Source organism: Microtus oregoni, unplaced genomic scaffold (genome assembly GCF_018167655.1).
Source record: "Microtus oregoni isolate MIOR12 unplaced genomic scaffold, Mior012 000034F_ref0000314, whole genome shotgun sequence".
Taxonomy (NCBI): Eukaryota; Metazoa; Chordata; class Mammalia; order Rodentia; family Cricetidae; genus Microtus; species Microtus oregoni.
This window is the reverse complement of record NW_024543093.1, coordinates 26,343,717-26,369,747: the sequence shown is the minus strand read 5'-3', so window position 1 is coordinate 26,369,747 and position 26,031 is coordinate 26,343,717. Positions and strand designations below refer to the sequence as shown.

General features: G+C 37.9%; 1 protein-coding gene across 2 annotated transcripts in view; it reads left to right on the top strand.

Annotated features, from left to right (window-relative positions):
- Positions 1-25,092, top strand: part of LOC121432381 (zinc finger and BTB domain-containing protein 10) — a 33,461-nt gene extending 8,369 nt beyond the window's left edge. Inside the window, exons 2-6 of one of the 2 annotated variants that reach the window (XM_041630318.1) lie at positions 5,514-6,396; positions 16,879-16,977; positions 21,122-21,298; positions 21,486-21,658; positions 21,900-25,092. In XM_041630318.1, the coding sequence (XP_041486252.1) occupies positions 5,514-6,396; positions 16,879-16,977; positions 21,122-21,298; positions 21,486-21,658; positions 21,900-22,205 (1,638 nt within the window). In that variant the 3' untranslated portion in view covers positions 22,206-25,092. Of the gene's footprint in view, positions 1-5,513; positions 6,397-16,878; positions 16,978-21,121; positions 21,326-21,485; positions 21,659-21,899 lie in introns of both variants that reach the window. The other variant, XM_041630317.1, reaches the window with a different exon arrangement.
- The last annotated feature ends 939 nt before the right edge of the window (positions 25,093-26,031 follow it).

The window sequence follows — 26,031 nt, the reverse complement described above, 5'->3', positions numbered from 1 at the left end:
TTTGAGAAGGAAGCTGGGATAATGCATATATAATTGATTACCAAAGATGCCAGGGTTTAACCACCTGACACGCACCTTCTCATTCCCCAAACACAGAATTAGAATTTATAGTGGGTGTGGCATTCCACTACTCCCAGCCAGATCTTTGAATTGGTCTACATAGTGAATTCCAGGCCACGGCTCTACATAATGAAGCCCTGCCTTAAGCAAAATAAACAAAACAGAAGTAGAATTTGTGGGGATGGTGTTTAAGACTATAGCATCATCCCACAAGGCTACCATGGAGAGGACAGACTACAGAGGAGAGCTGTGTCTTTCCCATCAGCTCTTGAATTTGCTAACACCAGAAGAAGATTGGGGTCATGTTTGCTATGGCCTTGTTTGTTCTCACATCCTAGAAACTGGATTTTATTTTTAAACTTAGAAGCAGAAATATTGTTCCTAGTGAGTTCTTGAAACAAATAATAGTGAATTTTTAGTACTTTAAGTTTATATATTGATGATCGCTGAAAATAATGTTTTTTCTGCTATCTGATTATCATAAAAGGACTAAATTCTGAGTGAGAAAGAAAATACTTGCTAATTTTTATTGTTAATGATTTGATAAGCTATGATGAGGTTTTATTGCTTATTTATGATAAGCTTTTTCTCCTTCACCGTAAAAGGTGACTTGGCTAGTGCTCTATTAAGTGGTCTGCAAGTTGGAATATAGTTAGTTCTTCAAGGAAGAATGGTGAAAGTACGAGTTCTTTGTTCTTTCTCCCATGTCTCATCATTTAGGCTGTCTTATTTTCCATTAACATGTCTTTTTCCCTCTACCTTACATTACACACACACACACACACACACACACCCTTTTCTGTCGAAAAGTTCTCATGTAGTAAAGGCTGGACTCAAATGCTTTTTTCTTTCAATGTAAAAGTATTTATTTTATGATGTAAATATTTGCCTACATGCATGTATGGATAGATGGGAACCACATGCATACCTAGTGCATATGCTGAGGCTAGAAGAGGGTGGAGGATCCATCCCCTGGAACTGGAGTTACAGACTGTGAGACATGGTATGGGTGCTGGGAACTGAGCCAGCCCACTTCTGCAAGAACAGCAAACGCTCTTTCTTAACTACTGAGCTATCTCTCTCCAGCCCCTGAACTCGTTCTTTGTCATTGAGGATGATTTTGAACTAATGATCTTCCTGTCCCATATGGGGTTGTAGATGTTTGCCACTGTGCCTAGTTTTATACAATGCTGTGGATCAAACACGGGACTTTATGCATGCCAGATAATCTCTCTGCCAATTGAGCTACTGTGTTAACACTGCTAATAGTAGGTTCCCAACTGGTCACAGTAATTCTTGTTTAATTCTGTAGTATTGATCCCTCTTCACCATAGTCATCTCTTGAGTCTGTCTGCCAATCCAATACTGTACCTAATTTTTTAAGCCTGGATCTGGGTTCCACCACACAACACACAGACACATACAGACACACAAAACACACATCCTACTTTTTGGGAGACAGAAGCGGGTGGATGGATGGCTTGCTCTGAGTTCGATGCCAAATTCCAGAACAGCCAGGGCTACACAAAGAAACCCTATCTCGTAAATTCTGTAATGCATCCGTAGCAGTGGTGCTTGCCCCTTTGAAAGATATACTTTCATTTATTTCTGTGGTGTCAGGGATTGAGTCTAGGGCTATGGTAGGCAGGCGTTACAGTTTTCTTAAATACTTTTTAGTTTGACCGGGTGTGTTAATGCTTTTTAGTCCCAGTACTTGGGAGGCAGAAATAGGCATGTCTATGTGGTGAGTTGGAGGTTAGCCTGGTCTACATAGCAAGTTCCGGGATAGCCAGATTGACACAAAGAAACCTTGTCTCAGAAAACCAAAACCCACACAGGTCTTGAATTTGAGATCCTCCTGCCTTAGCTACCCCCAGTCACTGCCACCATTATAGGCCTTTGTCATCAGGCTCAGCTCTGTTATTTAATTTATTGCAGCCCTATATATAGTCCAGGGTGGCCTTGACCTTGTAATTCTCCTTCCCTACAGGCGTGTGCTGCTTGTTTATAAATCTGATGGAAGTGAGACACATTTATGTGTGAGAAATTTGATAAGTGCTTATTTGTGCTTTATGGACACTGGACACCTTGTAGTTCTCGTATAAATAAATCTAGAATTTTAAGGATGCTGCAGACCATCTTGGTTATCTTTTTAAAATATCTCATTTGTTTAGAATGTTCATCCTCCTACCCTCTTTTCTTTTTTCTTTTTCTTTTTTTTTTTTTTGAGACAAGGTTTTTCTGAAACTTGTCCTGGAACTTACTTGCTCTGTAGACTAGGCTGGCCTTAAACTCACAGAGATCCACCTGCCTCTGCCTTTCCAAGTGCTAGGATTAAAGGCGTAGGCCACCATCGCCCTGTTTTACCCTATATTCTTTATATAAAGATCCATGCATTAGTGTTTTGCTTACATGTATGTCTGTGTGAGGGTATCAGTGTCCTCTGGAACTGGAGTTACAGATAGTTGTGAACTGCCATGTGGGTTCTGGGAATTGAACCCGAGCCCAGGTCCTCTGAAAGAGCAGCCAGTACTCTTAACCCCTGAGTTGAATACCCTGGAACTAGAATAAGATCCCATCCAAAAGGAGAAAGTAAAAACCATAATTGGCAGTAGTTCTATCTAATTATTGCAGCTGTCCTAAGCTATGTCACTGGGTCCTGTAACCTATTTATGTAAGGTTTGTTGCATTTGTCACACAAAATGTCCTTATTTTTTGAAAAAATTCCCCAGTCAAAAGCATACCTACAACATAGCCATACTGTACAAATCAAACACCCTGTAACCACCTGTTTTCTCATTATAACTATAGAATAACACCAATGTCTGCTTTTACAAATACTTCCTTTTACACTGGAGGATTATGCTATGTCTAACAGTATTGAGAAAGCCCTTTGCGGATCTGGAGAGATGGTTCATTGGTTAGGAGCATTTGTTGCTCTTGCAGAGGAATCTGGGTTCACCTTCCCAGCACCCACACATTAACTGAACTATATATTTCAGACTGGCCTCAACTAAACTTCCCGCCCTGGCTTCCCCAATTCTGTTATTACAGGTCTGTGCGTCACACTGCTTGTTATTTAAACTTTTGGCAGTTGTTTGCTTTTAAATGGCAATTCACTGCTTCCACAGAGCCTTCGTAGAAGTGCTGCCTCATTTGTCAAATGGTGAACACTTCTACTTCTTCCAAGGATTCAAACCTTTACTGTAATACCTGCTAGGTAGAACTTGGAACCAATCAAATGAGTCCATTTATATTAGCCAGATATACACCATTGACAGTTTAAAGCTAGGTTTGTACCAAAACAAACAAACAAACAAACAAACAACAACAGCAACCAGAAACTTTCTCTTTCGTGTTTCCTACTGTCTGTGGAGAGCTTTGGTAAGTTAATGAATTTTATTCAGGTAGTCTGTTTTTAAAAGGATCCAGGTTTTTTATCAGGTCAGTGTGATTGGTTCTTTTATTCGAAGTTACGTTGTAACAACGCTTATTATAGACATTTTTAGAATTGTCTTTTGCATTTATTTACATAAGTCAAATATTTTTACTCACTTATGTTAAATATTTGGAAATTTTGTAATGTGGTTTATATACAAGATTCATATTTTAAAAATAACCTCATGCATGCATATTGTGCAGGAAGAGGGGAAGCACCCATCACTGAGCATCTCACCTTATCACTCGCCTGCCTTAGTGCTGGATTAGAAGTTTATTGTGCCACACATTCTTCAGCTATCCTCTCAGTTTTGAAACCTCACTCTCTTTCAAAGCAAAAAGTTAGACTTACTCTACTGAATAAATAGATTTGTTGTTATTCCTGACTGTTAGAGTTTTAGTAGAAGAGAAGTAGCTAATGTACAGTCTAGAAGATTGTGGTGTAAAAGGATGGGTTAGGAGGTGTGCTGTAGTAGAATAACCTCAAGAAACCAAGGGTAGACTGCAGTTGAGTCTCTATGTGTTGTCCACTCACCACTCCAGCAGCTATTTGTACCGCAGGTTTCCAAGTCCATACTAGTCCACAGGCCTGGGAGCACTTCGTGTGCTAGAATGCTAATGCTTTGTTGCGCATTTGTGGGTTTTATTTATTTATATTTATTTATTGACTGTTAACAATTGGAAAGCGTGCAGAAATAGTGCAAAGCAATATGAAGTTGATGGGGAATATAGAGCTCTGCCTGGAGCATTTGCCTACCTATTCCCTGAATGAAGCCACAGTTATTAATTAGAACTAATGTTTAATGTTGTTAATATCAGTATCATTTAAGGCCTCAGGGAGAGTGAATTGCCAGAGGACACACATTGTGAAATTAGATCATACTCTTATATCATGTAGGTTTTTTTTTTAAGATTGTGTTTGTGTATGTGTTGGGAAGATACAGTTGCACTGCACCCAGAAGATGGGTGCTATATCCCTTGAAACTGGAGTTAACAGATGGTAGTGAGCTCACCTGTGTATGCTGGGAATTTATAACCAAAGTCCTATGCCAGGAGCATTTAGGGCTCTTAACCACTGAGCCACCTTTCCAGCCCTGTGTCATATGATGTTTTGTTTTTCTTGCAGTGCTGGGCATTGAACTCAGCTCCCAGCCCCAGTCCCTCTCCTTTTTAAGCTGACCTCAAACACATGGTGTCGTCAGATGTTCTTGAATGCCTCATCCTCCTGCCTCAGCTTCACCAGTGATGGGACTATAGGCTCGGGCCACTATGTCTAGCTTAATTGTTCTCTGGGAATCATGCTAAATAGAACTATAATGAATACCTGTTTGCATCATGGGAAGTAAAATTTATATACATTGAACCCTCTTGAATTCAGGAACTTTTAATCACCTTATAGATGAGATAGTATTTTGGGACCCTAAAGAGAAAGCATTTTGAAAGTTGACTAGAATTATAACCGAATATACTCATAGTGGAAGCAGGTTTTCTCCTGCCAGTCTTAACATTACCAGTTTAGATTTAATTAACTTCATTGGCCCAAACTGTTTATGCCAGTGTCTGCCCAGACTTTAACTACCTAATAGTGTTAGGGAAGGTGATATGCCTACTGTGTTATAACCTGAGTATTTTAAGTTTAATGAGTTTAAGAGGAAGGCTTCTGCTTTCCTATCAGAGATAAAACAGACTAATTTGATTCTCTCATAAATGAAAATTTTAAGAAAATAATTGTTCTTTTCATTTTAAAGTTTCTTAATTCATATCCTTAGTTTATATTTGAAAAGAGGAACCAATGACGTCCTGCTGATCCTCAGTAAGAGTTGTTCATTTAGTGAATCGCATTCCTCCCAGTGTTGAGTATGGCGGACACTTCTGTCTCAAAATATATAGTTATCCATGAGTTGATATACTTGAGTGTTTAACTATTTATTTTGACAGTTACATTTGTTTTCCTTGGTTTGGGGGCTTTAGAATGTAAATAAAATTTAATGTTAATGTTTTCCCTCTAATTACAGGAGTCAGAAATACCGTCAGAGGAGGGGTACTGTGACTTTAATAGTAGGCCAAATGAGAACTCTTATTGCTATCAACTTCTTCGTCAACTAGATGAGCAGAGAAAGAAAGATATTCTTTGTGATGTCAGCATTGTGGTGAGCGGGAAAATCTTTAAAGCTCATAAGAACATCCTGGTTGCAGGCAGCCGTTTCTTTAAGACTTTATATTGTGTTTCAAACAAAGAAAGCCCTAACCAAAACAATACTACCCACTTAGATATTGCTGCAGTTCAAGGTTTTTCAGTCATCTTGGACTTCCTGTATTCTGGGAACCTGGTGCTCACAAGCCAAAATGCCATTGAAGTGATGACAGTGGCCAGCTACCTTCAAATGAGCGAAGTTGTCCAAACTTGCCGAAATTTCATTAAAGATGCCTTAAATATAAGCATTAAGTCAGAAGCTCCAGAGTCTGTGGTTGTGGACTATAATAATAGGAAACCAGTTAATAGAGATGGCCTAACTTCATCAAGGGATCAAAAAATCGCCAGCTTCTGGGCGACACGGAATCTTACCAGTTTGGCAAGTAGTATAAAAATTGAAAATGATGCTTGTAATGTCGACGAGGGCCAAATAGAAAACTACCAGATGAATGACAGTAATTGGGTCCAGGATGCTTCTCCTGAATTGGCTGAAAATGAATCTCAAGTTAAAACAAAAGTGTTTATTTGGAATAATGTAAGCTCTCAAGAGACTGGCAAAGCAAGGAGGAAAAACCAAACTACCAAGAGATTTGTTTATAATATACCACCTAATAATGAAACAAATGTAGAAGATTGCTCAGTGATGCAGCCACCTGTTGCCTATCCAGAAGAAAATAACTCCCTACTCATCAAGGAAGAACCAGGTAACTATCATGTGTGCAAAGGTACCTAGTTTTCATTCTGATCGTACTTCAGAAATCATTTTGAGATTTATTTTTTAGTTGGAAAATGTTTAATCATGAATAGTAGTAAGAACAGGGGTACTCAAATTTGTTTTTTTTTTTTTTTGTTGGTGTGTGTGTGTGAGTTTAAAAGTTTTAGATTGGGTAGTAACTAAAGTACTGTCTGTCTTATTAATAACTAAATATTGCATATACAGATACTTTTTGACTTAGGATAAGGTTATATCTGTAAACACATCATAAGATGAAGCTGTCTCAGCCGGGCGATGGTGGCGCACGCCTTTAATCCCAGCACTCGGGAGGCAGAGGCAGGCAGATCTCTGTGAGTTCGAGACCAGCCTGGTCTACAGAGCTAGTTCCAGGACAGGCTCCAAAGCCACAGAGAAACCCTGTCTCGAAAAACCAAAAAAAAAAAAAAGATGAAGCTGTCTCTAAGTCAGAAATGCATTTAATAAACTTAGCCATTTGAACATCACTGTTTGGCAGCTCATTCAACAAGAGCTCTATCTTATATAAGTAGTAAATGTCTTAGTAACTTTCAGTTAATAAATCAGTTAACTGAAAGTAAAGTAAAGTGGTTGTAGAGAGCTTGCTTTTGTTTTATAACAATTTGGAAAATTTTTGGATTAAACTCTTAAATTGGACCCTTCAGAGTATGGCTCCTGCAGGGCAGCCTCTGCCCTGTTTTTAGCATGACTATAAGGGAGTGTTTAGTTGTCGTGTGTAGAGTTAATCACTTTGTCTTTTTGAAATATTTGTAGGAGCTAGTTAACATTAGCATATTTATTGCTATAGAATTTTGCCAATTCAGAGAACTCTAATTTGTTTAGAGCTGCTCTGTTTAGCACAGGGCCTCAGAAGCAGGAGATCCTGAGTTGTCACCTGAGTCTCGTTATATATAATTTGTATAGTTTAGGAGGTGGGGCTTGTTTGTTTTTGAAGAATTTTATTTTCCTATTCAAACATGGCAAAGAGGACTTTGTTTTCACTATATTCTTAAGTGAGTATATACATGCCATATTGGTGGTAAAGACCTTTTTAAAACTGGAGTAAAAGACTGCTAAAGAATACAGATAGCATGGACTTAAATTGGCTGTTCCTAATTTTGAAGCATCTTGGGGTTGGGGGTTGAGATTTTCCATATTTTAAGTTTGTGCACTATTGTGTGAAAATGCCTGTTTTACCTCAAAACCTGCTTGAACTGATAGGGTTGCGTGTATACTCTGGCATTTTGGAGGCATAAGCAGGCAGATCTCTTGAGTTCAAGGCCAGCCTGGTCCACATAGCAAGTTCCCTCACAGGCACTTTCAAAAAAAGACACCCTCCACCCCCCACAAAAACCATGCCTGTTGGTGTGTGATTTGTATAATGAGGATGGAGTGGGGTTTTTTGATTGTTGTTGTTGTTTTGTTTTTTCTCTCCCCCAGACAGGGTTTCTCTGTTGCAGTCCTAGCTGTCCTGGAACTAGCTCTTGTAGACCAGGTTGGCCTCAGATCCACCTCCCGAGTGCTAGGATTAAAGGTGTGCGCCACCACCGCCCATCTTGATGGAGTACTTTTAAAAGCTACTATTTTTATTGTGTGTGTGTGTGTGTGTGTGTGTGTGTGTGTAAAAGCGTAGCACACACATGTGAAAGTCAAAGGACTGCTCTGTGGTGTTCTCACTTTTATGAAAGTTCCATGGATCAAACTTGGGTTGTAAGCTGGCAAGTCAAACATCTTTCCCCACTGAGCCATCCTGCTCGTCGTCACACACTGTTTCCTTTCCAGAAGGCAAGCCTGGGAAATGGGTTTTGACCTTTTGGATTTGAGTTAGTTTTCTCTAGTAGAAATAATGATGTGGAAATGAATAATACTAAATTTTCTTTGGGTCCCCACAAGATTATTAGTGCCCCCAATTATCAGGAAATAGCCTAGAACTGTCTATATTAGCAAAATGGATTATTAATATTTGTTTTTGTTTAACAGAGTGTTGGTTACAAGTTGTTATAGATAATGATCAGAAAAAAAGCTAAACAAAGGAAATTAGATTCAGTGTTCTTGCTTTGAAAAGAAAAAAAAGAGAAATGCTGTTGGATAAGGCTCTTGTACATTTTTTAAAAATTCATTATTTTTTTTTATGTGCATGAATGTTCCACCTGCATCTGTATCTATGTATCATGGTTGTGCGTGATGTCTGTGAAGGCCAGAAGAGGTCCTTAGATATCCTGCCTGGGACTGGAGTTGTGAGTTGCCTTGTGGGTGCTGGGAATTGAACCCAGGTCCTCTAGAAGAACAGCCAGTATTCGTAACCACTGATTGGCCAGTAGCCAGGCTGTAAGTATAGGCGGGGCAACCAGAGTAGAATTCTGGGAAGAGGAAAGACAGAGATGCAGTCATAAGCCAGATGCAGAGGAAGCAAGATGAGAATACCTTACTAAGAGAAGGTACCAAGCCATGTGACTAAACATAGACAAGAATTAGTGGCTAATTTAAGATGTAAGAACTAGTTAATAATAAGCATGAGCTAATAGGCCAAACAGTTTATAATTAAATTAACGTGTGGGAATGTGCATGCATACTGCAGGGTCTCCCCATGTAACTCTGTCCTGGAACTTGCTGTGTAGACCAGGTTATCCTCAAACTCATAGAGATGCCTGCCTCTGCCTCCCAAGTGCTGGTATTAAAGGTGTGTATCACCCTGCCCTGCTGCTGTTCTTTTTCCTTGTATTTTATATCAGTTTTATCAGCAAATCCCTGATGAGACTTTTTTGAGACAGCCTTATGTAGCACAGGCTGACCTCTGACTATAGTTGAGTATCACCTTTATATCCATCCTGATCCTCTTGGTTCCACCTCCCAAGTCCTGAAATTATAAGGGTGTGCCAACATACCTCCCTCTGAGGTAGTTTTTATCTAATGCCTCAGCTGGCACTTTGAGTATTGACTTAATACAGAAGTCCTGACAGTTCAAAAATGGTAATGTATTCCAACGTGGTAGTAGCTAGAGTGTTTTTAAAAAGTGTATATTCACACACACACACACACACACACACACACACACACACACACCCTAAACCACTGAAACATGAATATAATAAAAAATTTTTGGGGAAACAAGCAGGTATTTTGGGTGATGGCAGAACTAATTAGAGCAAATCTTGGTCTTATAAAGCCTAGCAATGGTGGCGTATGCCTTTAGTCCCAGCACTCAGGAGTCAAAGGCAGGCTGATCTTTTGAGTTCAGTTCCAGGACAGGCTTTAGCTACAGAGAAACCTGTCTCAAAAAACAAAAACAAAGAAACAAACAAACAAAAAAACAGAGAAACGATCACATAAAATTGGAATGACTTTAAAAGAACAGAAAAAAGAAAACAAAAACAACAGTATTGACCCATGATGAAAATACTTTGAAAAGTCTCAACACTGTTAGCAATTATTTTAGCAAGCACCAAAAACTGCTGGCAGTTTAATGTGTCAGTTTATCTCATCCTAAAAATGATAAATGTCATGCTTTTGCATCATTTATAGCGCTTTGGTGCCTGAACTTGGCTTCAGTCACAAATTTGGTTTCATGGTGATGAGCTGCATGTCAACTGATGATGGAGTAAGAGCCCAGATTCAGTTAGTCATTAAAACTGACTCCCCATTTCATGAGTGGGATTGGTATGATTGACTTGGTTAAGATTGTGAGTATCTTTTTTTGTTTTGTTTTGTTTTGTTTTTGTTTTTCGAGACAGGGTTTCTCTGTGGTTTGGTTGTGAGTATCTTTATTATTTAAAAATGCATTCTATTTTCTTACAAGAGCACATGGAAATTAAACAACAAGCATACATGCACAGTTATCTACCATGGTCATGAAGTTATTTATAACAGTTTTCCAGTGCTGTGTGCTTTTTTGCCAAACGTTAGATAATTGGTTTACATAGCGTGGCCTGCTTGAATGCTGACAAACATGACCTTAAGCAGCCTGTGTATATGATAAGTGTTAATGGAAGTTGCCATTATATTGAGCCAAAATTAACTTCTGGAATACCCTTATTCTGTTTTTTTAGTGTAATTTGGACATAGTTTTAAACCCTTTAATTGGATTAGAAATTTAAATACTTCTGAACTCATGTTTAATTTAAGTGCCATTCCTTCTCCTGTTTTGAATATAGAGAATTGGAATTTGTAAGGAAGTTCTTACCAACAAAACAAATCTGTGTGTTTATTAAGGTGAAGGTCTTTCCTAAGATTATTCCGTAGTAAAAGGATTCTTCAGGTTCATGTCTCATGCTAAGATCTTAAAAAAAATTCATTCTGAACCTGAAAATTTGTTCATAAACTTCTATATAATAAATAATGAAAAAATAGTGAAATGTTTTTGCATGAATTTAAATCTCCTATTACAAATATCTGAAAAGTGCTAGTGAATATTTTGAAATCTAAAAATCAATGCTTGGCACATTTAGACTTGTGAAACCTGTAAAGGGAACGTGACTTCGCCCAGGTCGTAAGTCTACAGTTTGTAACTGCAGCTCTAAGAATGTGTCTTCTTGTCCCGTTGTAATGTTGAAGCTGGTATTGCATCTCCGAACATTTTCTGGAGGTTATATTGAGTCTTACATTTTGATTCTTTAAAGTAGCATATCTTGTTTGACTTAACTGAATTGTCCTAATCAAAAGACATATCTAAACACAGAAATTCATGAAGGAGAATCAAGGATTTTAAAATTTTGTCCTTTCGTATTGGATTTATAGACTAAACTGAAAACTTGCCAATCAAAAGAGTTCTAATGATTTTTAATTTTTTTAACTGATTTGTTACTGGGAAATTAAATTCTAACCAAATTGGGTAAATTATAAGATTTAAAATTTAGTTACTAGTTTATTTTTCAATATTGTGTTTTCACAGGGCGCTGTGAATGCAAGGCAAGAGCTTTACTTATTTTTTTATTGATTTTTTATTGAGCTCTACATTTTTCTCTGCTCCCCTCCCTGCCTCTCTCCCCTCCCCCTCAACCCTTTCCCAAGGTCCCCATGCTCCCAATTTACTCAGGAGATTTGTCTTTTTCTACTTCTATGTAGATTGGATCTATGTATGTCTCTCTTAGGGTCCTCAATGTTGTCTAGATTCTCTGGGATTGTGATTTGTGGGCTGGTTTTCTTTGAAGAGCTTTACTTAATGAAATACGCATTTAGGCCTTAAATTTTTATTTGTTATATCTGGCACAGGCTAATAGTAATGTCCTGGCCTTCATTGAACTTTGTGTATAGTTCATGAAGACCTTGAACTTGTGATCCCCTTGCCTCAGCTTCTGGAGCATTTTGGTAAATGGCATGTGCTACCCCAACCTGTGTCTTTTATTACATTTATTTTGCATGTTGCATATGTAAGGTTTCCACAGTATGCATTTGGAAATAGGACAGTTTGCAGGAACTAGTCCTTACCTTCCACCTCATGGGTTCCAGGGAACCAACTCAGGGCAACAGACTTGGCATCTTTACCCACTGGGCCATCTCACTGACCCTAGCCTCACATAATTGCCTTTTAGTGAAATAGAGTATAATTTGACATTTAGAAAACAGGTTTTTGTTTTGTTTTGTTCTTTTGCTTTTTCGAGACAGGGTTTCTCTGTGGCTTTGGAGCCTGTCCTGGAACTAGCTCTGTAGACCAGGCTGGTCTCGAACTCACAGAGATCCACCTGCCTCTGCTGGGATTAAAGGCGTGCACCACCATCACCCAGCTGAGAAAACAGTTTTGAGGAAGCAGTGCTCAAAGTACATACCTTTAGGGAATCTTAATAAAGCATGTATCCAAAATAACTAGTAATTCTAATTGCAGGAAACTTTTAGTTAGGATTATATGCTAGTCAGCATTTCTGTCCTATATTTGTGGTAATAATTATTGTTCATTATTACTTTGGGTATTGCAAAATTCTGAAATGCTAAAAAATCATACATATTCTTTAAAAATTAACACGTTTGTGTGCATGCGCACGTGTATTTATATACTTTCTTGTGTGTGGAAGTCAAAGGTCAGTTTATGGAGAATCTATTCTACTATGTAACTCACAGAGCCTGAATGCAGGTCATGCCTTTACCCACTGAGATAGTTCACATGCCATTAAAATAGTTTTCTGTTGGGCATTTCTGAGCCCTCGTACTGTTTTGACCTTGTAATAGAACCTCTTGTATGAACTGTTCAGAGTAGTCTAGAACTGTGGAGTTTGCTTTGATTGCAATGTGGGTTTTAGGTATGGTTCTGTTTCTTAAGAATCCCCTAGTATAGCTCGAACAACTTCTCTAATGGGAAAGGAGGAAAGCAAACAGCTCAGAATTTAGAAATTATGTAAAAGTGTCCAAGATCCCAAATTTTTAAAGAAAATTAATTTTGTTAACCAAATGTTTTGTATATTTTAATGTTTTGTCTTAAATTTTATCATAGATATGATTCTGTTGTGGCAAGGTCTGGTTATGTAGTTCAGCCTAGACCACCACTTTGCAGTCTGTATGTTGTGGTTGAAGGGTACTGCCTATGTACTCCAGTGGGTGGTTGGACTAATGTGCATTCTCCTCTCCGTTTATGGACTTGGACTCCATATGTCTAGATGTTCAGGCAACACTTAAGGGCTTCAATTGTTAAGGATTATGTTGTGAAGAATGAGCCTCTTCCAACCCCCCAAAAGGAAGGTTTACTGCTCACTTAGTAGTTATTGGGCCATGAAATCTTACTAAATAAGAATTTTTAAATACTTAAGAGATGGAACTGTGAAAGTGTCTGCCATCTCCCCTCCCCCCCTCATGAATTTGGCTCTTGATATTTTTTATTTTTCATTTTGGAAATGATCTCTGGCTATTGAGACTCCCTGCCTCTCGGGTGCAAGAGTTATGTAGACTCTCAATTCTGGTTTCCTTCCTTTCCGGTTTCATTTGGGTGTATTGGTGGTTACAGCCTGCAAGTAAGAAACCCCAGGCAACAGAGGTGAAGCTATAGGAACTTAGTAGCTGAAGAAAGAAGCCTTATGTGAACTAATCCGTAAGAGAGCTTTTTTGTGATTTGTTTGCTGCAGGCGATAAGTTGTTTGAATACTATTAATGTGGACCTCTAAGTTTGGAGAAGTAGTTGTGTTTTGGTAATGCAAGGCAAACTGGGGGCTTTGTGTACCTATCATATCATCCTACCACTCAAGTTTATATAATACTATTTGCTTCTGACAGCAATATAGTAAGTTGACCAGACTGTTGAATTTATCTCCTTTTTAATTTTTGCATTGAGTGTTTTGTTTGCATGTATGTCAGTTTTTTTAATATTTATTTATTTATTATGTATACAATATTCTGTCTGTGTGTATGCCTGCTTGCCAGAAGACGGCACCAGACCTCATTACAGATGGTTGTGAGCCACCATGTGGTTGCTGGGAATTGAACTAAGGACCTTTGGAAGAGCAGGCAATGCTCTTAACCTCTGAGCCATCTCTCCAGCCCTGTATGTCAGTTTTTTATGTGCATGGTTGGTGCCCATGGAAGCTAGACAAGAACTGAAAATTGAAGATGATCATGATCCTTTAAGTGGATGAATTGAATCCAGGTCCTCTAGTAGAGCAGCCAGTTGTTCTTAACCACTGAGGCATCTCTCCTGTTTTGTTTTTTTCAAGACAGTTTCTCTGTGTAACAGCCCAAGCTGTCCAGAACTTGCCCTATAGACCAGACTGGCCTCGAACTCAATAGAGATCTGCCTGCCTCCGCCTCCCGAGTGCTGGGGTTAAAGGCATGCACCACCACTGCCTGGCTGTTTTCTGTTTTGAATATCTATGTCTGCATGTAGACAGGTGTGCACATCCACCTTATTTCCACCCCCTTTTCTGTTTTTAAAGTGAGTCTCACTTGCCTTGAACCTGCTTTGCCAGGTGGGCTGGATTGGCTGGTAAGGTAATATCAGGGATCTGCCTGTCTCCATTTTATCAGCACTGGTTTATAAGTAACTGAGCTATCACACTCCAGCCAGAGTATTTGAAAATTTTTGTTCTCAATGCCGTACTCTTTGAAAAAGGTTACAGTATAACAAATGATACTTCTGGGAAATTCCTTTCCACATCATAAAGAGTCTGGAAACAAAATTTACATCTCAAGATACCAAGCACATTTTAGAGGTTAAGACTAAGAATATCTTACCTAAAACTAATTTGTAAGTAGTAATTCATGATCTATTGGGTGTTTAGGAATCCTGAGAAAGGTTCCAGTATGGGAGGTGGGCTGACAGACCAGAAAAGATTTGGGAGAGAATGCAGTGAGAGTTGGTGTGGTGTTGTAGGGGAATTTGTCAGGAGAGGAACAAAGATATTCATGGCAGGGTAGCAAGAAGCTGGAGTGTGCAAGGACAAGAGGATAGAAGACAAAGTGAGTGGACGAGAGGTGAGTTAGGCTTAGGGCTATATTATATATTTGTATGCCAGATAGTGAGTTGTGAAATTTGTTTTATGACTTGGGCAGCGGAGGTTTCTCAGGTAGAGGTTTGATCTTTTTAATTAGAATTAGAGTGTATTGAGGAAGCTAGAGTGTATTGAGGACTATTTGTTGACAGAAACATGTCTTTGAATAGTGAGAAGAAGAAACTATGTGGAGCCCAGTATAAACAAGACAGGGCAGTCAGTCTCTTGAATCAGTGAGTTTGGGTGAAGGAAAACAAGTTTGTAGGATGCTAAGAAATTAGCATTTACAACGTTTGTGTTGTAAATGAAATTACTGAATAGGAAAGAGAAAGAAAAATACCCGTTTTCGTTATGATAAATAAAGGGCTTTTAAGTAACTGCATACTTTTTTATATGCCATGGTAATAAATTATGGATATGTTTATATGAAAATGAAACTTGTATAGATCATAGTCTCTTAAGAGGTTTTGTACAATGGAATTTTACTATTTTTAAATTTTTTTATGCTGTCAGTTTATACCCTGTTCTTTTCGAGAGTATTGGTATTGAGGGTGCTGTGTCCTGCTCATTTGTCCCCTGAGAGACAGGATCTGTCATTGAACCTGGCTAGCAATGCCCAACAATCTTCTCGGTGCCAAAACAGTGCTGGGTTACTGCGTTGCAGACACACTCACTGCACATTTCATGTAGGTCCTGGGATTTTGAAATTGTGTTATCAGTTTTCACAAACTCAGGTCAGTTTTCCTGTCTTCATCTCTCAAGGATTTGGAATTACTGGTTCGAGCCTAGCACACTCAGCACTGTTCTCTTGAATACTCCTACCTGGAGTTCTAGAGTCTTCTTTTTAGAGATTTTATTTTATGTATTATGTGCATGATGCTCCATTTGCATGACAGAAGAGGGCATGGGATCCCATTATAGGTGGTTGTGAGCCACCAGGTGTTTTCTGGGTATTAAACTCAGGACTCCTGAAAGAGCAGCCAGTACTCTTAACTGCTGAGCCTTCTTTCCACCCGCAAGTTCTGGATTCTTAAAAATATTCTTCTCATTGTTGATATATGTTGAGTATCCTTGACATCTTTCAGTGACTTCTGGCAGCGTTTAAAGATGTTACTTTTACCCCCTAAAATAATTCTTACTCAGTTTCTCACTCTTCCATGTTATAGTCACATTTCATAAAACATTCCCTCATTCTTTGATTCCCAACACAAGCCTTCCTTCTTTCCACTTGCCCTGTTAATCCAAGTATTATCCTAATAGTGTTATAAATACTTTGTGAATGGGATAAAAATAATTCAGGGGCCCTTTCATATACTTGGCCTTTTCTCATGGTCTTTGTTTCTCATTATCTGACACCCACATCATGGCATACAACTATCTGTAAATCCAGTTCCAGGAGCTCAAATGGGCACAAACATAGTGCACATACATGCGTTCAGGCATTATATTCATACAAAAAGTAAAATGATGTTGTCATTGTTTTTAGTATGTTCTGTCTCATCTTACATGATGACATTGTAAAGAAGGTAGTATTACCTAGGATGTTTAGGACCTACAGAGCCCTGGTTGAACATTCAGCATCACAAAAAACATTTAATTAAAAGTATTTTCACATTATTAGTACAGTTTTCACAATTAACGGAAAGTCAGAAATAACAGGACTGGTGAGAAGACTTGTAAGAGATTGCTACGCAGGTCTGGCATCCTGAATTTAAGTCCTGAAACTCATGGTAAAAGGAGAGACTCTGCAAGTTCATACTCTTGGCACACATTAGGTACATAGAGTGTTACGTCTATTTAACAAGTATTTGGAGGGTGTTCATTTTCAACAGTAGGAAAGTTCGGGTCTTTGCTTCACCTGGAGTTTACATTTGTTTGTACTGCTGTAGCTATGCCTCTCTGGCTTAGGATTGCTCATGTAGTGGATAAACAATACTGGAAGGCCTCTTAACTGGCCTGCATCATAAACAAAAGAGGTCTAGAAAGAAACTACTGTTCTTGGGTGAATTGTTATGCCATGGTTGTAAATAAACTTCTTGTATCATTTTCAGATTTGGACGGTGCACTACTCTCAGGGTCTGATGGCGATAGGACCGTGAATTCAAATTTATTGGCAGAAGCCTGCAGTGGTCAAGATGCAGGTGATGCTGGTAGGTACAGTAAGATTTTTAGCAAGAACATATCTAAGGACCTGAAGGCTGTGGAGTGCTAGTGTACATGGTTACTGAAGTCTACCGTAGGTTCTTTGCTGCTTGTGTGTAGTTGCTTCCACTTAGAGACCAGTCTGAGATTAGTTACGGTTGTGATGACTTTAGGAACTTGGTAAATACAAATTGATACCAAGAAGGAAGAGGTATGGTTACACTAACGAGATCTGAGGAGCATTAATATAACCGACTGTTTAGAATGACTGTCATTGAAAACAACTTAATGAAATGGTATGAACCTATTGATGTGATACACTTTTGGGTACACAGCAACCGAGGAAGTATTTTTGAAAAATGTTTAACCTGAATCTTATCTGTGAGGAGAAAATTTAAAAACACAGCAAGCAGTCCAAGCCCTAATGGCTGGAAAGAAAGACATACAGAGGAACCACTAGCTGAAAGGAGACTGAACTCAATACAGTACGGTCTTGATCGGATCAAGGGCTTTTGCCCTTTTAGGAAGAAGTTGGAAATGTGGCTATGTATTTGTTAGCAGTATTCAGTTTAAAATTTGTATACATCTGGTTTTGTAGAAGAATGTATATGTGTGTGTACACATATATGTACATATATATGTACACACACATTTTTATTTGTGTATAGTATATATATATTGTATTTAGGCATAAAGCAAAAAGTACCTGTTACAATAGCGGATAAAATGTGGGCAAAATACTAACATCTAAAGGTGAAATATAGATGTAAATTCAACTTCATATTTGAACTTTTTAAAATTAATGGTGGAAGACCAGATGGCACTGCTTGCAAAAGTTATTGGCTCCTGCCACTCCCTTTCAGGTGCTGGAGATCAAACACAGGGCCTTGAATATGCCGGCCACGCCCTGTACTTTTGAGGGACACCTTTTTGTTTTCGTTTGCTTGAGTCAGGTCACACTCTGTAGCCCTGGCTGGCCTGGAACTCAGATCTTCCTGACCCTATCCCCCAAGTGCCCAGCATGCCTTTGGATTTTTTTTTTTTTTGAGCAATAGAGAATTTTGAAGATCTTTTAAATAAATTACTTATTTATTGATTGTATGGAGAATTACTATTGTCTTAAGAGTATTTAATAGAACCCAATTTTTTGGTTTAGAAATTGGGTTCAAGAATGTAAAACTGTAAAACAACACACAAACAGCTTTCTGTGGAAAATGAGCCATTTTGTTTTAATTTTTAAGAGTAAGTCTTTGATTTAGGGTTATTTCCCTAAATATTGGGATTTTGGTCTGGCAGATGCTAATCAAGCTGGCTCTTTTGGATTCCAGAGTTGTTTGTCATAGGTTGCCCTTTTGATGAGTTTGATCTCAACTGTTTTCTCCTTAATCTATGGAATGATATACCAAAGACATTAGTTAACATTAAGTATTTGTTTGAAATAGACCTTATTAACTCTTAGGTATGTTGAATTACAGCTTCTCATAATTTCTACAAGTTATCTTTCCTAATATTAAGAATTAGAAGACTTCTCTGAAATTTGGAGTGTGGGTTTCTTAATTTGAATTGTAAATATTTTTTAATGTTTTTAAAAATACTTTGATTTATTTGTGTGTACACGATGTGACACTAAAGTCAGAAGACAACTGGGAACTGACTTTGTCTACCATGTGGGTCCCAGGGAACCGGTCAATTGATAGTGCTTGGAGGCAAGGGCCTTAGTCCACTGCGTAGTCTCCCTAAGTGTGTATTTCTGACTGTTAGTAATGAATGGTATATACAGAGAAGCATGGAACTGGAAGTGTGTGGTTTTTTTAAATTTAATTCTAATCTTGCATTGTCAGTTTGTTAAATATTTTTTGTCTATATATAGTCAGCGTTATTTATTTGAATTTTAGCAGATCTAATATGATTTCTGAGGTCAACTTTTGAAGTATATTGAACACGTTAAAAATATCAAGTTCATGTTCTCTTTCTAAAATATTTATTCAACAAATAGGTAAAGGTCATTTATGTTAAACACTAGAAGCACAAAAGTAAGACAGGTCTTGCTGTCCTAGAGAGCAACTGTAATTTGTTTTGTACATGGGTAAGAAATAGGAATCATAAAGCCCCAGCTCAGTTTAGAAATGGGAAAGTAGAAATTGAAAAGTTGACTGCCTCAGGCTGCCATTCCATTCCCCTCCCTGTCCCACGTCCCACTTGGGAGATCAACAGCATTGTATTTATAGCCCCAGAAGGGTATTCTTTGTTTTGTTTGTTTGTTTGTTGGTGATTTTCAAGACAGGGTTTCTCTATATGGCCTTGGCTGTCCAGGAACTAACTCACACACTCTCTCTCTCTCTCTCTCTCTCTCTCTCTTTTTCTCCCTCCCTCTCTCCCCTCCCTCTCTCTCCCTGTGTGTGTGTATAAAGCTATATAATGGTAATGTAGTACATTTTAAAAAATCATCCCACGAAGTTTTTTTTTTTTAACTTCTTTCTATATTCTTTTACCAAAGAAAATAAATTTGCTCTAGTTTTTTGTAACTTTGGTCCCGGTCCTGGAACTCGCTTTGTAGACTAGCCTGGCCTTAAACTCACAGAGATCCACCCGCCTCTGCCTCCTGAGTGCTGGGGTTAAAGGCGTGCACCACCACTGCCTGAAATTTTTACTCTAATTTTTAACAGTACAATATGTAAATGGGAAATTTTATTAGCAAAGTGCTTGGGACCAGATGTTTTTAAAATGTTGGAGTCTTTTGAATTTTGAAATATTTTGATATTTACGGATAGGTTGACATCTCTCATCTAAAAGCTTGACAATGTCCAAGGTCTGAAAGTTGTTTTTTTTTTTTGTTTTTTTTTTTTAATTTTAACTTTATTTTACGTGCATTGGTTTGTTGGTGTGAAGGTGTCAGATCCCTAAGACCTGGAGTTACAGACAGTTATGAGCTGCCATGTGAGTACTGGGAATTGAACCTGGGTCCTCTGGAAGAACAGTCAGTGCACTTAACCACTGAGCCATCTCTCCAGCATCCTGTCTGAAAGTTTTCTGAGCATACGATGTTCTAAAAGCATTCTAGATTTGTGAGCATTTGAGGTTGTGTGGGTTTTTAGGTTAGAGATGTTCTGCCTGTGTTATTACTACATGTTCTGTGCCTGTCTATCTATATTAAAAAGGAATGTTTCAGGGAAGTCAGAATTAAAAGTGTCTATTTACCACACATGGAGAAACCTCCCAGAGGTCCTTATGTTGGAATGGAGCAGCCCAGAGAGGTGTTTGGAAGGAAAGGCTCCATCGTATTAGTCTTTGATCTGGCATTGAAAGTGAGTTAGATGGGTAGCCCTTGATTCTCGCGGCCTGACAGGCTCTAAATTAGTGTGTTGGGTTTGATCTTATTTTTGAAACAGGGTCTTTCTCTTATTAGTCTGGCTTTGCCTCAGCCCCCCAAGCATTGTGGTTTTATTGTCTTATAAACAATTGCTGACAGGTATGGTGGTGCATTTGGGAAGTGAAGGCAGGAGGTTGCTTAGTTCAAGGCTGGCCAGCCTGGACTGCATAATACCACGCCTCAGAGGGGAAATGCTGTGACTGAGTGGGAACTGGGTAGCAAGTTGGCAACCACTGAAAAAGAATCTGCATGTTAGAATTGATGGTTGGTTGGATCGAGTCTCAAACTGATGATTCTGTATACAGAAGAAATTCTTTGACCCAATAAATTGTATGTATATATTTAAAATGTAATTGAATCCAAAAAGAGATAATTCTTGACTCTGTGTTTGTCGGGTTTTTATAGGACTAGGCTTTTGTTGTTAGTAAGCTCGCATTTTTGGAGGTTCAAGAATTTTATTTATATTGTTTTAGAATGGGAATTGAATCCAAGACCTGTTTTTATTTAGGTTTTGGAGTGAAGACGGGGTGAGGGAATCGGATAGGTTTTAGGACAGGATCTTCTATGTGACCATATCTAACTCCAAATTCACAGTGTATCCAAGTTTGGCCCTGAACTCCTGGCCTGTCTCACAGGTGTGAATGAGTCAGAACATGGAGTTTTAGTGTCTATTAGAAAGCTTATCATGTTCTTATAATTGTGTTTTATTTTCTTGGGCTCTAATTAAGGGATAACAGACTTCCCCTAACCATTTCCTCAATATCCCTTTCCAATTGCTCTAGGAGCATCCCATGACTTCAAGTATGGTGTGATGCCTAGCACTTCAAATGATTTCAAGTATGGATTGCTACCAAGTACTTCAAATGATTTCAAATATGGATTGTTACCAGGTGCTTCAAATGATTTCAAGTATGGATTATTGCCAGAATCTTGGCCCAAACAAGAAACGTGGGAAAATGGCAAGTATTATCAACAAATACAAAATGGTAATTTTTAATATTTAAAAGCTTCCACATTCTGAGCTTTAAAAAATAAATAGTAGCTGTGTTAACAGTTGCTGTTTTTATGGCTAAGCATAGAAGTATTGATATAAGGTTTCTGTTTAAAGGTATATATATTAAACAGTACTGTTTTTCTTCCTTTAAGGTGACTCATCTCTAATCATGAACAAGTTAAAATGCCCTCACTGTACCTATGTAGCCAAATACAGACGAACACTAAAAAGACACTTGCTCATTCATACTGGAGTGAGATCGTTTAGCTGTGACATTTGTGGGAAGCTGTTTACTAGAAGAGAACATGTAAAAAGACATTCCCTGGTGAGTGATCATGAAGATGAGGGCTTTTATGGCAACGGATGTTTCTAGCATTTTATTCGCAAGTTTAAGGAAGAATGGCTAAGTTGCTTTAAACATTTATTTTTGAGCTGATACTGTCCTTCCTCTAGAAAGTATTTATCCATTAGCTATCCTTTTATTATTAAATGTATGGCTTAATTTGAATGGCTCAAATGTGGTCTTTATCTGTACTATCCTTATTTTGGGTTTTTCTCCCAATTAGGTGCATAAAAAGGATAAGAAATACAAATGCATGGTGTGTAAGAAGATCTTCATGTTAGCAGCCAGTGTTGGAATAAGACATGGATCTCGACGCTATGGAGTCTGTATGGACTGTGCAGATAAGTCACAGCCAGGAGGGCAAGAAGGTGTAGATCAGGGACAGGATGCAGAGTTCCCTCGGGATGAAGAGTACGAGGAGAATGAAGGAGGAGAGCCTGATGAAGAGCTGGCTGAGAATGGAGAAGACCAGAATGATGCGTCTCGATGGGATGAATCGGGAGATGTCTGTATGTCTCTGGATGCTTAACTGACCTTACTATATTCCTCAAGAATGCTGCATTTGGACATACTATGAATCGACAATTTGGATTGTTGAACTTGAAGGCTTGCAAAATATGGTACATGCTGGATGGTAGTTACGTTGCTGTGAAAAACTGTAGGGTTAAAGCCTTATAGCAAAAAAAAAATTTTTTTTTATATTTGCACAGGACTGTACAGCAAACAACCATGTGGTTGGATACATGGAGTCCCCACATTCAGTCAGTTATCAAAGTAAAATATTTTTTATTTATAGGATATACAGTTAACTATTTGGGTTCTATGAAAATATAGTACTTGTCCTTTCTAGAGGTTACATTCATGTACTACTGTAACATGAATGAAGAAAATCCATTTGTGGAAGTACAGTGACAGTTGACCCAATCACTCTGTCAATCAAACCACTCAGGCTAGTTTGTACTAGTAGAGTTTTGTTTCTATTTTTATTTTATTAATTTTATTTTTTTTAATAGAGATTTTCAGTGAGGGGCTTTTTCAACCCCATTGGTTCTATTTTCTTGTATTTTTTTCATTTTATTTGCTTTATAACTTAAACCAAGTCTCTTCTAGTCTTAGATATTATTTCTGAATTCTGTGCTGATAGGCATGTTTATAAGAACTGGAGAGGTAATTTATTGGAATGAACTGACTCCCCTTCCTTCCTTCCACTTTGACATGAATTTTCCCACTGCACAAATGAAGAATGATGTTACGACGTTGCCATGGTGAAGCTGACAAACCACTAAAATGATGATGACTTAGAAGTGACTTTCTCCTGCTGCTCTAATTCGATAAATGGTTACTATATAATGTTTTCTGACATAGTTTTTGGTTTTGGGTATCTGTTACTTTGGCACTATTCTTGTTTGCCTCTTAAATTTTGCCAGTGTACTATACCTCAGCCTTATTTGAAATACAGAAGTCTAATTGAAGAAAAGTCATAGAAAAACACATAAAATTATTTGTTTTATAATTTATCATCCATGTCCAGTTTGGTTAGCTTGTTATGCAAAATAAGTGAAATATCAGGGTTTTCTCCCCCTGTGCCCTTTTTTTAAAATCATTAAAATTAACCCAAAATGTGCATTCTCTTTTGTTTCATGCTTACCGGGATATTGAGTGATATAAATTGTGGCTGTTAATTTGTTTTTCCATTCCTTAAAGTCACCATACCTTGATGAAATCTTTATAGTCACCATGATTCAACAAACTGCAGAAATCTTACAAATAAAATGTTGAGAGCCTTTATTGTTCCATTATCTAAATTCTTTAGGAGTCAAAGAGTGATTCATTGAGTTGAAATTGTTAGATTTATTTTGTCTGGTGACATGAACTGGCTGACAGTGGAACTTGAGCAGCCTTCTACATGCTAACATGACGACATGGATCAAGAGCATATTGTATACTAGAGAAGAGTGAGAGACAGCATATTTTCAACTTTCTTTTGAATACAAATTGAGTATATTTTCCTATTTTATATCAAGTAACTAAAGTGGGCCAGTTGTGTGGAAGAAACCACAGAGCCTCTTTGACAGACACAATCTTTTTGGTGCTCCGTCTGGTCAAAGTTGAAAAGTTGATTTCCATTTAAAGAGACAAACTTGATCATTGCCTCTGATTTCAGTAGAATGATGGTTTGATACTGGTCAGTGACTTTCTGTGTGGCTAGATGAGAGATGAAATGTTAGTGTTCCATTGTGAGATGCCCCCATGGCCCTCAACTGTATGGTAGTCTCTGCACACCTGGGAGCCTGGCAGAAGACTAGTTCAGGTTTGAGTTTTGTTTAAAATGAAGAGTACACCTTATTCTCAGTGTTTGAAACAAATGAGTAAAATGTAACTCTAGTAAAGTCCAAAGTAGACATAGTTGGGCAGAAATATTATGAATGAAAAAGTATTTTAAACGTAAAATGTTCTGCTTTGTGAATATGTAAGTATAGTATAAAGATTTCTTTCATCCCATTTATCCCCTTCCTTTAAAATAAACCATAGTTTACAATTGGTAGATCTGTCTATATTATAAATATATATTAAAGAGCAAATATATATATTTAAAAAATCACCTAAATCTGCTTTATTAGACAGTAGTTCACTTATTGCATAGAAACTGGACTTGGTTTTACATCCTTAATGTACTTTATTTTACTCGAGATATGACCTTATCTTGAAACAGAATTTCTTTTATTACTTAAATCATTTATGTATATCTGGTAAATTATGACCAAATTTTTGTTAGATTGCATACAGTAAATTGAAATACACATTTGGTACACTACGGGGTTGTTGTGCTTTTGTTTTGATTTTAGTTGGAAACAGGTTTGATGTAGATGACTTATTACTGTTAATTTAAAATATTCTATAATTGTCCATTGCCTTTTATGTCGTGTTGTGACAGATTTGGCTATATTTTTAGTCATCTGAAATATACTTTAAAAAGTTTGTTTTTAGGTAATCCAAAGGAAAAAATGTTTATACTCTTGAATATATATTTGCCTCAGCCTATATAAGTTTCTTTGAAGTAAACACTTTACCAGAACAGAATTGACAGATTTTTCTACTTGCTGACTGCCTAAGTTATTTTGTTTCATGGTCTTGAGGGATCGCCTTTTTCCCTTTGAGATCTTTTTTAAAAAATAGTTTTAGTACTAAGGTATACTACTGGACGTTTCTATTTTTTTAAGTATATTCCTTTTCTGACAATACAACTTCAGGAAGTTGATAAATTGCTTAAGAACTTTTGATTGGTCTCAGAAAGGTAATGGATTGGATACTCATGATTTTGTCTGGAAGTCTGACAGAGTTATGTTGTACATTTGGTGAAGTTTTTCTTGTAATTTATATTTTAAATAAAATATTTTTAGAGTTTTTAATTTTAATGAAGGGGAAGAGCATACACTTTCATATTCCACAGTGGCAATACCATGTCATAAATTCAGATCATGTGTTATTTCTCCCAGACACACTTCCCATATGGTCCTTCATTTGTCATGGTTATTATTTCCTATACAAGCTGCTAAATTTTAGTGCCCTAGTGATCAGGATCTTGAGGGTGTGCAGTATTGGAAGGGGAAACAGGACAGTAACCAGTAGTTTTTACTTTGGGGGCAAAAAACACTATCTGGCTTAGGTTGAGTCATCCTGATGAAAAGTGAGCTAATTATTGCCGTTCACAGATTACTCAAGCACACTAAGTAGTTTAGACGTGAGCCAAGAACAAAATTAATGAAAGCTAGTAGAAAGGAAGTTAAAGGATTGGGACTTTGAAAGGGCCCAAGGCTGGCTCTAGTGTAAACATGGAAGGCAGTGACAAGCCTGAGACCTTACCCTTCTCTGAGCAGATAGCAGAAGAGGATTCCTGACTCGAGCTCCCACGCCTTTTCCGTATGCCTATACTTTTGTGTTGTCTGCCTTATTTTTTTCTAGACTCTAAAGTAGGTGCTATTCTATTTTACAGATAAAGGCTCAGAGATACCAGACACTTGCCTAACTACTACAGCTTACCAGATCTGGGTTTGATCAGGTCTGCTTTGGAAGCCCTGGCTCTTTTAGGGGGCTCTATTTGCCCCATAAAACAGCTCTTTTGTAAATTTATATTCTCCCTGTAAAATGGCTGCGTTAGGAATTTTGTACCCTATCTGCCCCCAGTAAGCTTCCTACCACACGGTCCTCTGGGAGCTCTCGTCACTTTGACCTAAACACCTCACTGTGGTTGGCGTCATTAGTGAGCCCTGACCTTTTCACTTTAGAAAAGGATGGTTTTTAGTCCGAAGAACTAGATGTAAGCCTCAGTTTTTGTGCCGTTCAGTCACCCAGAT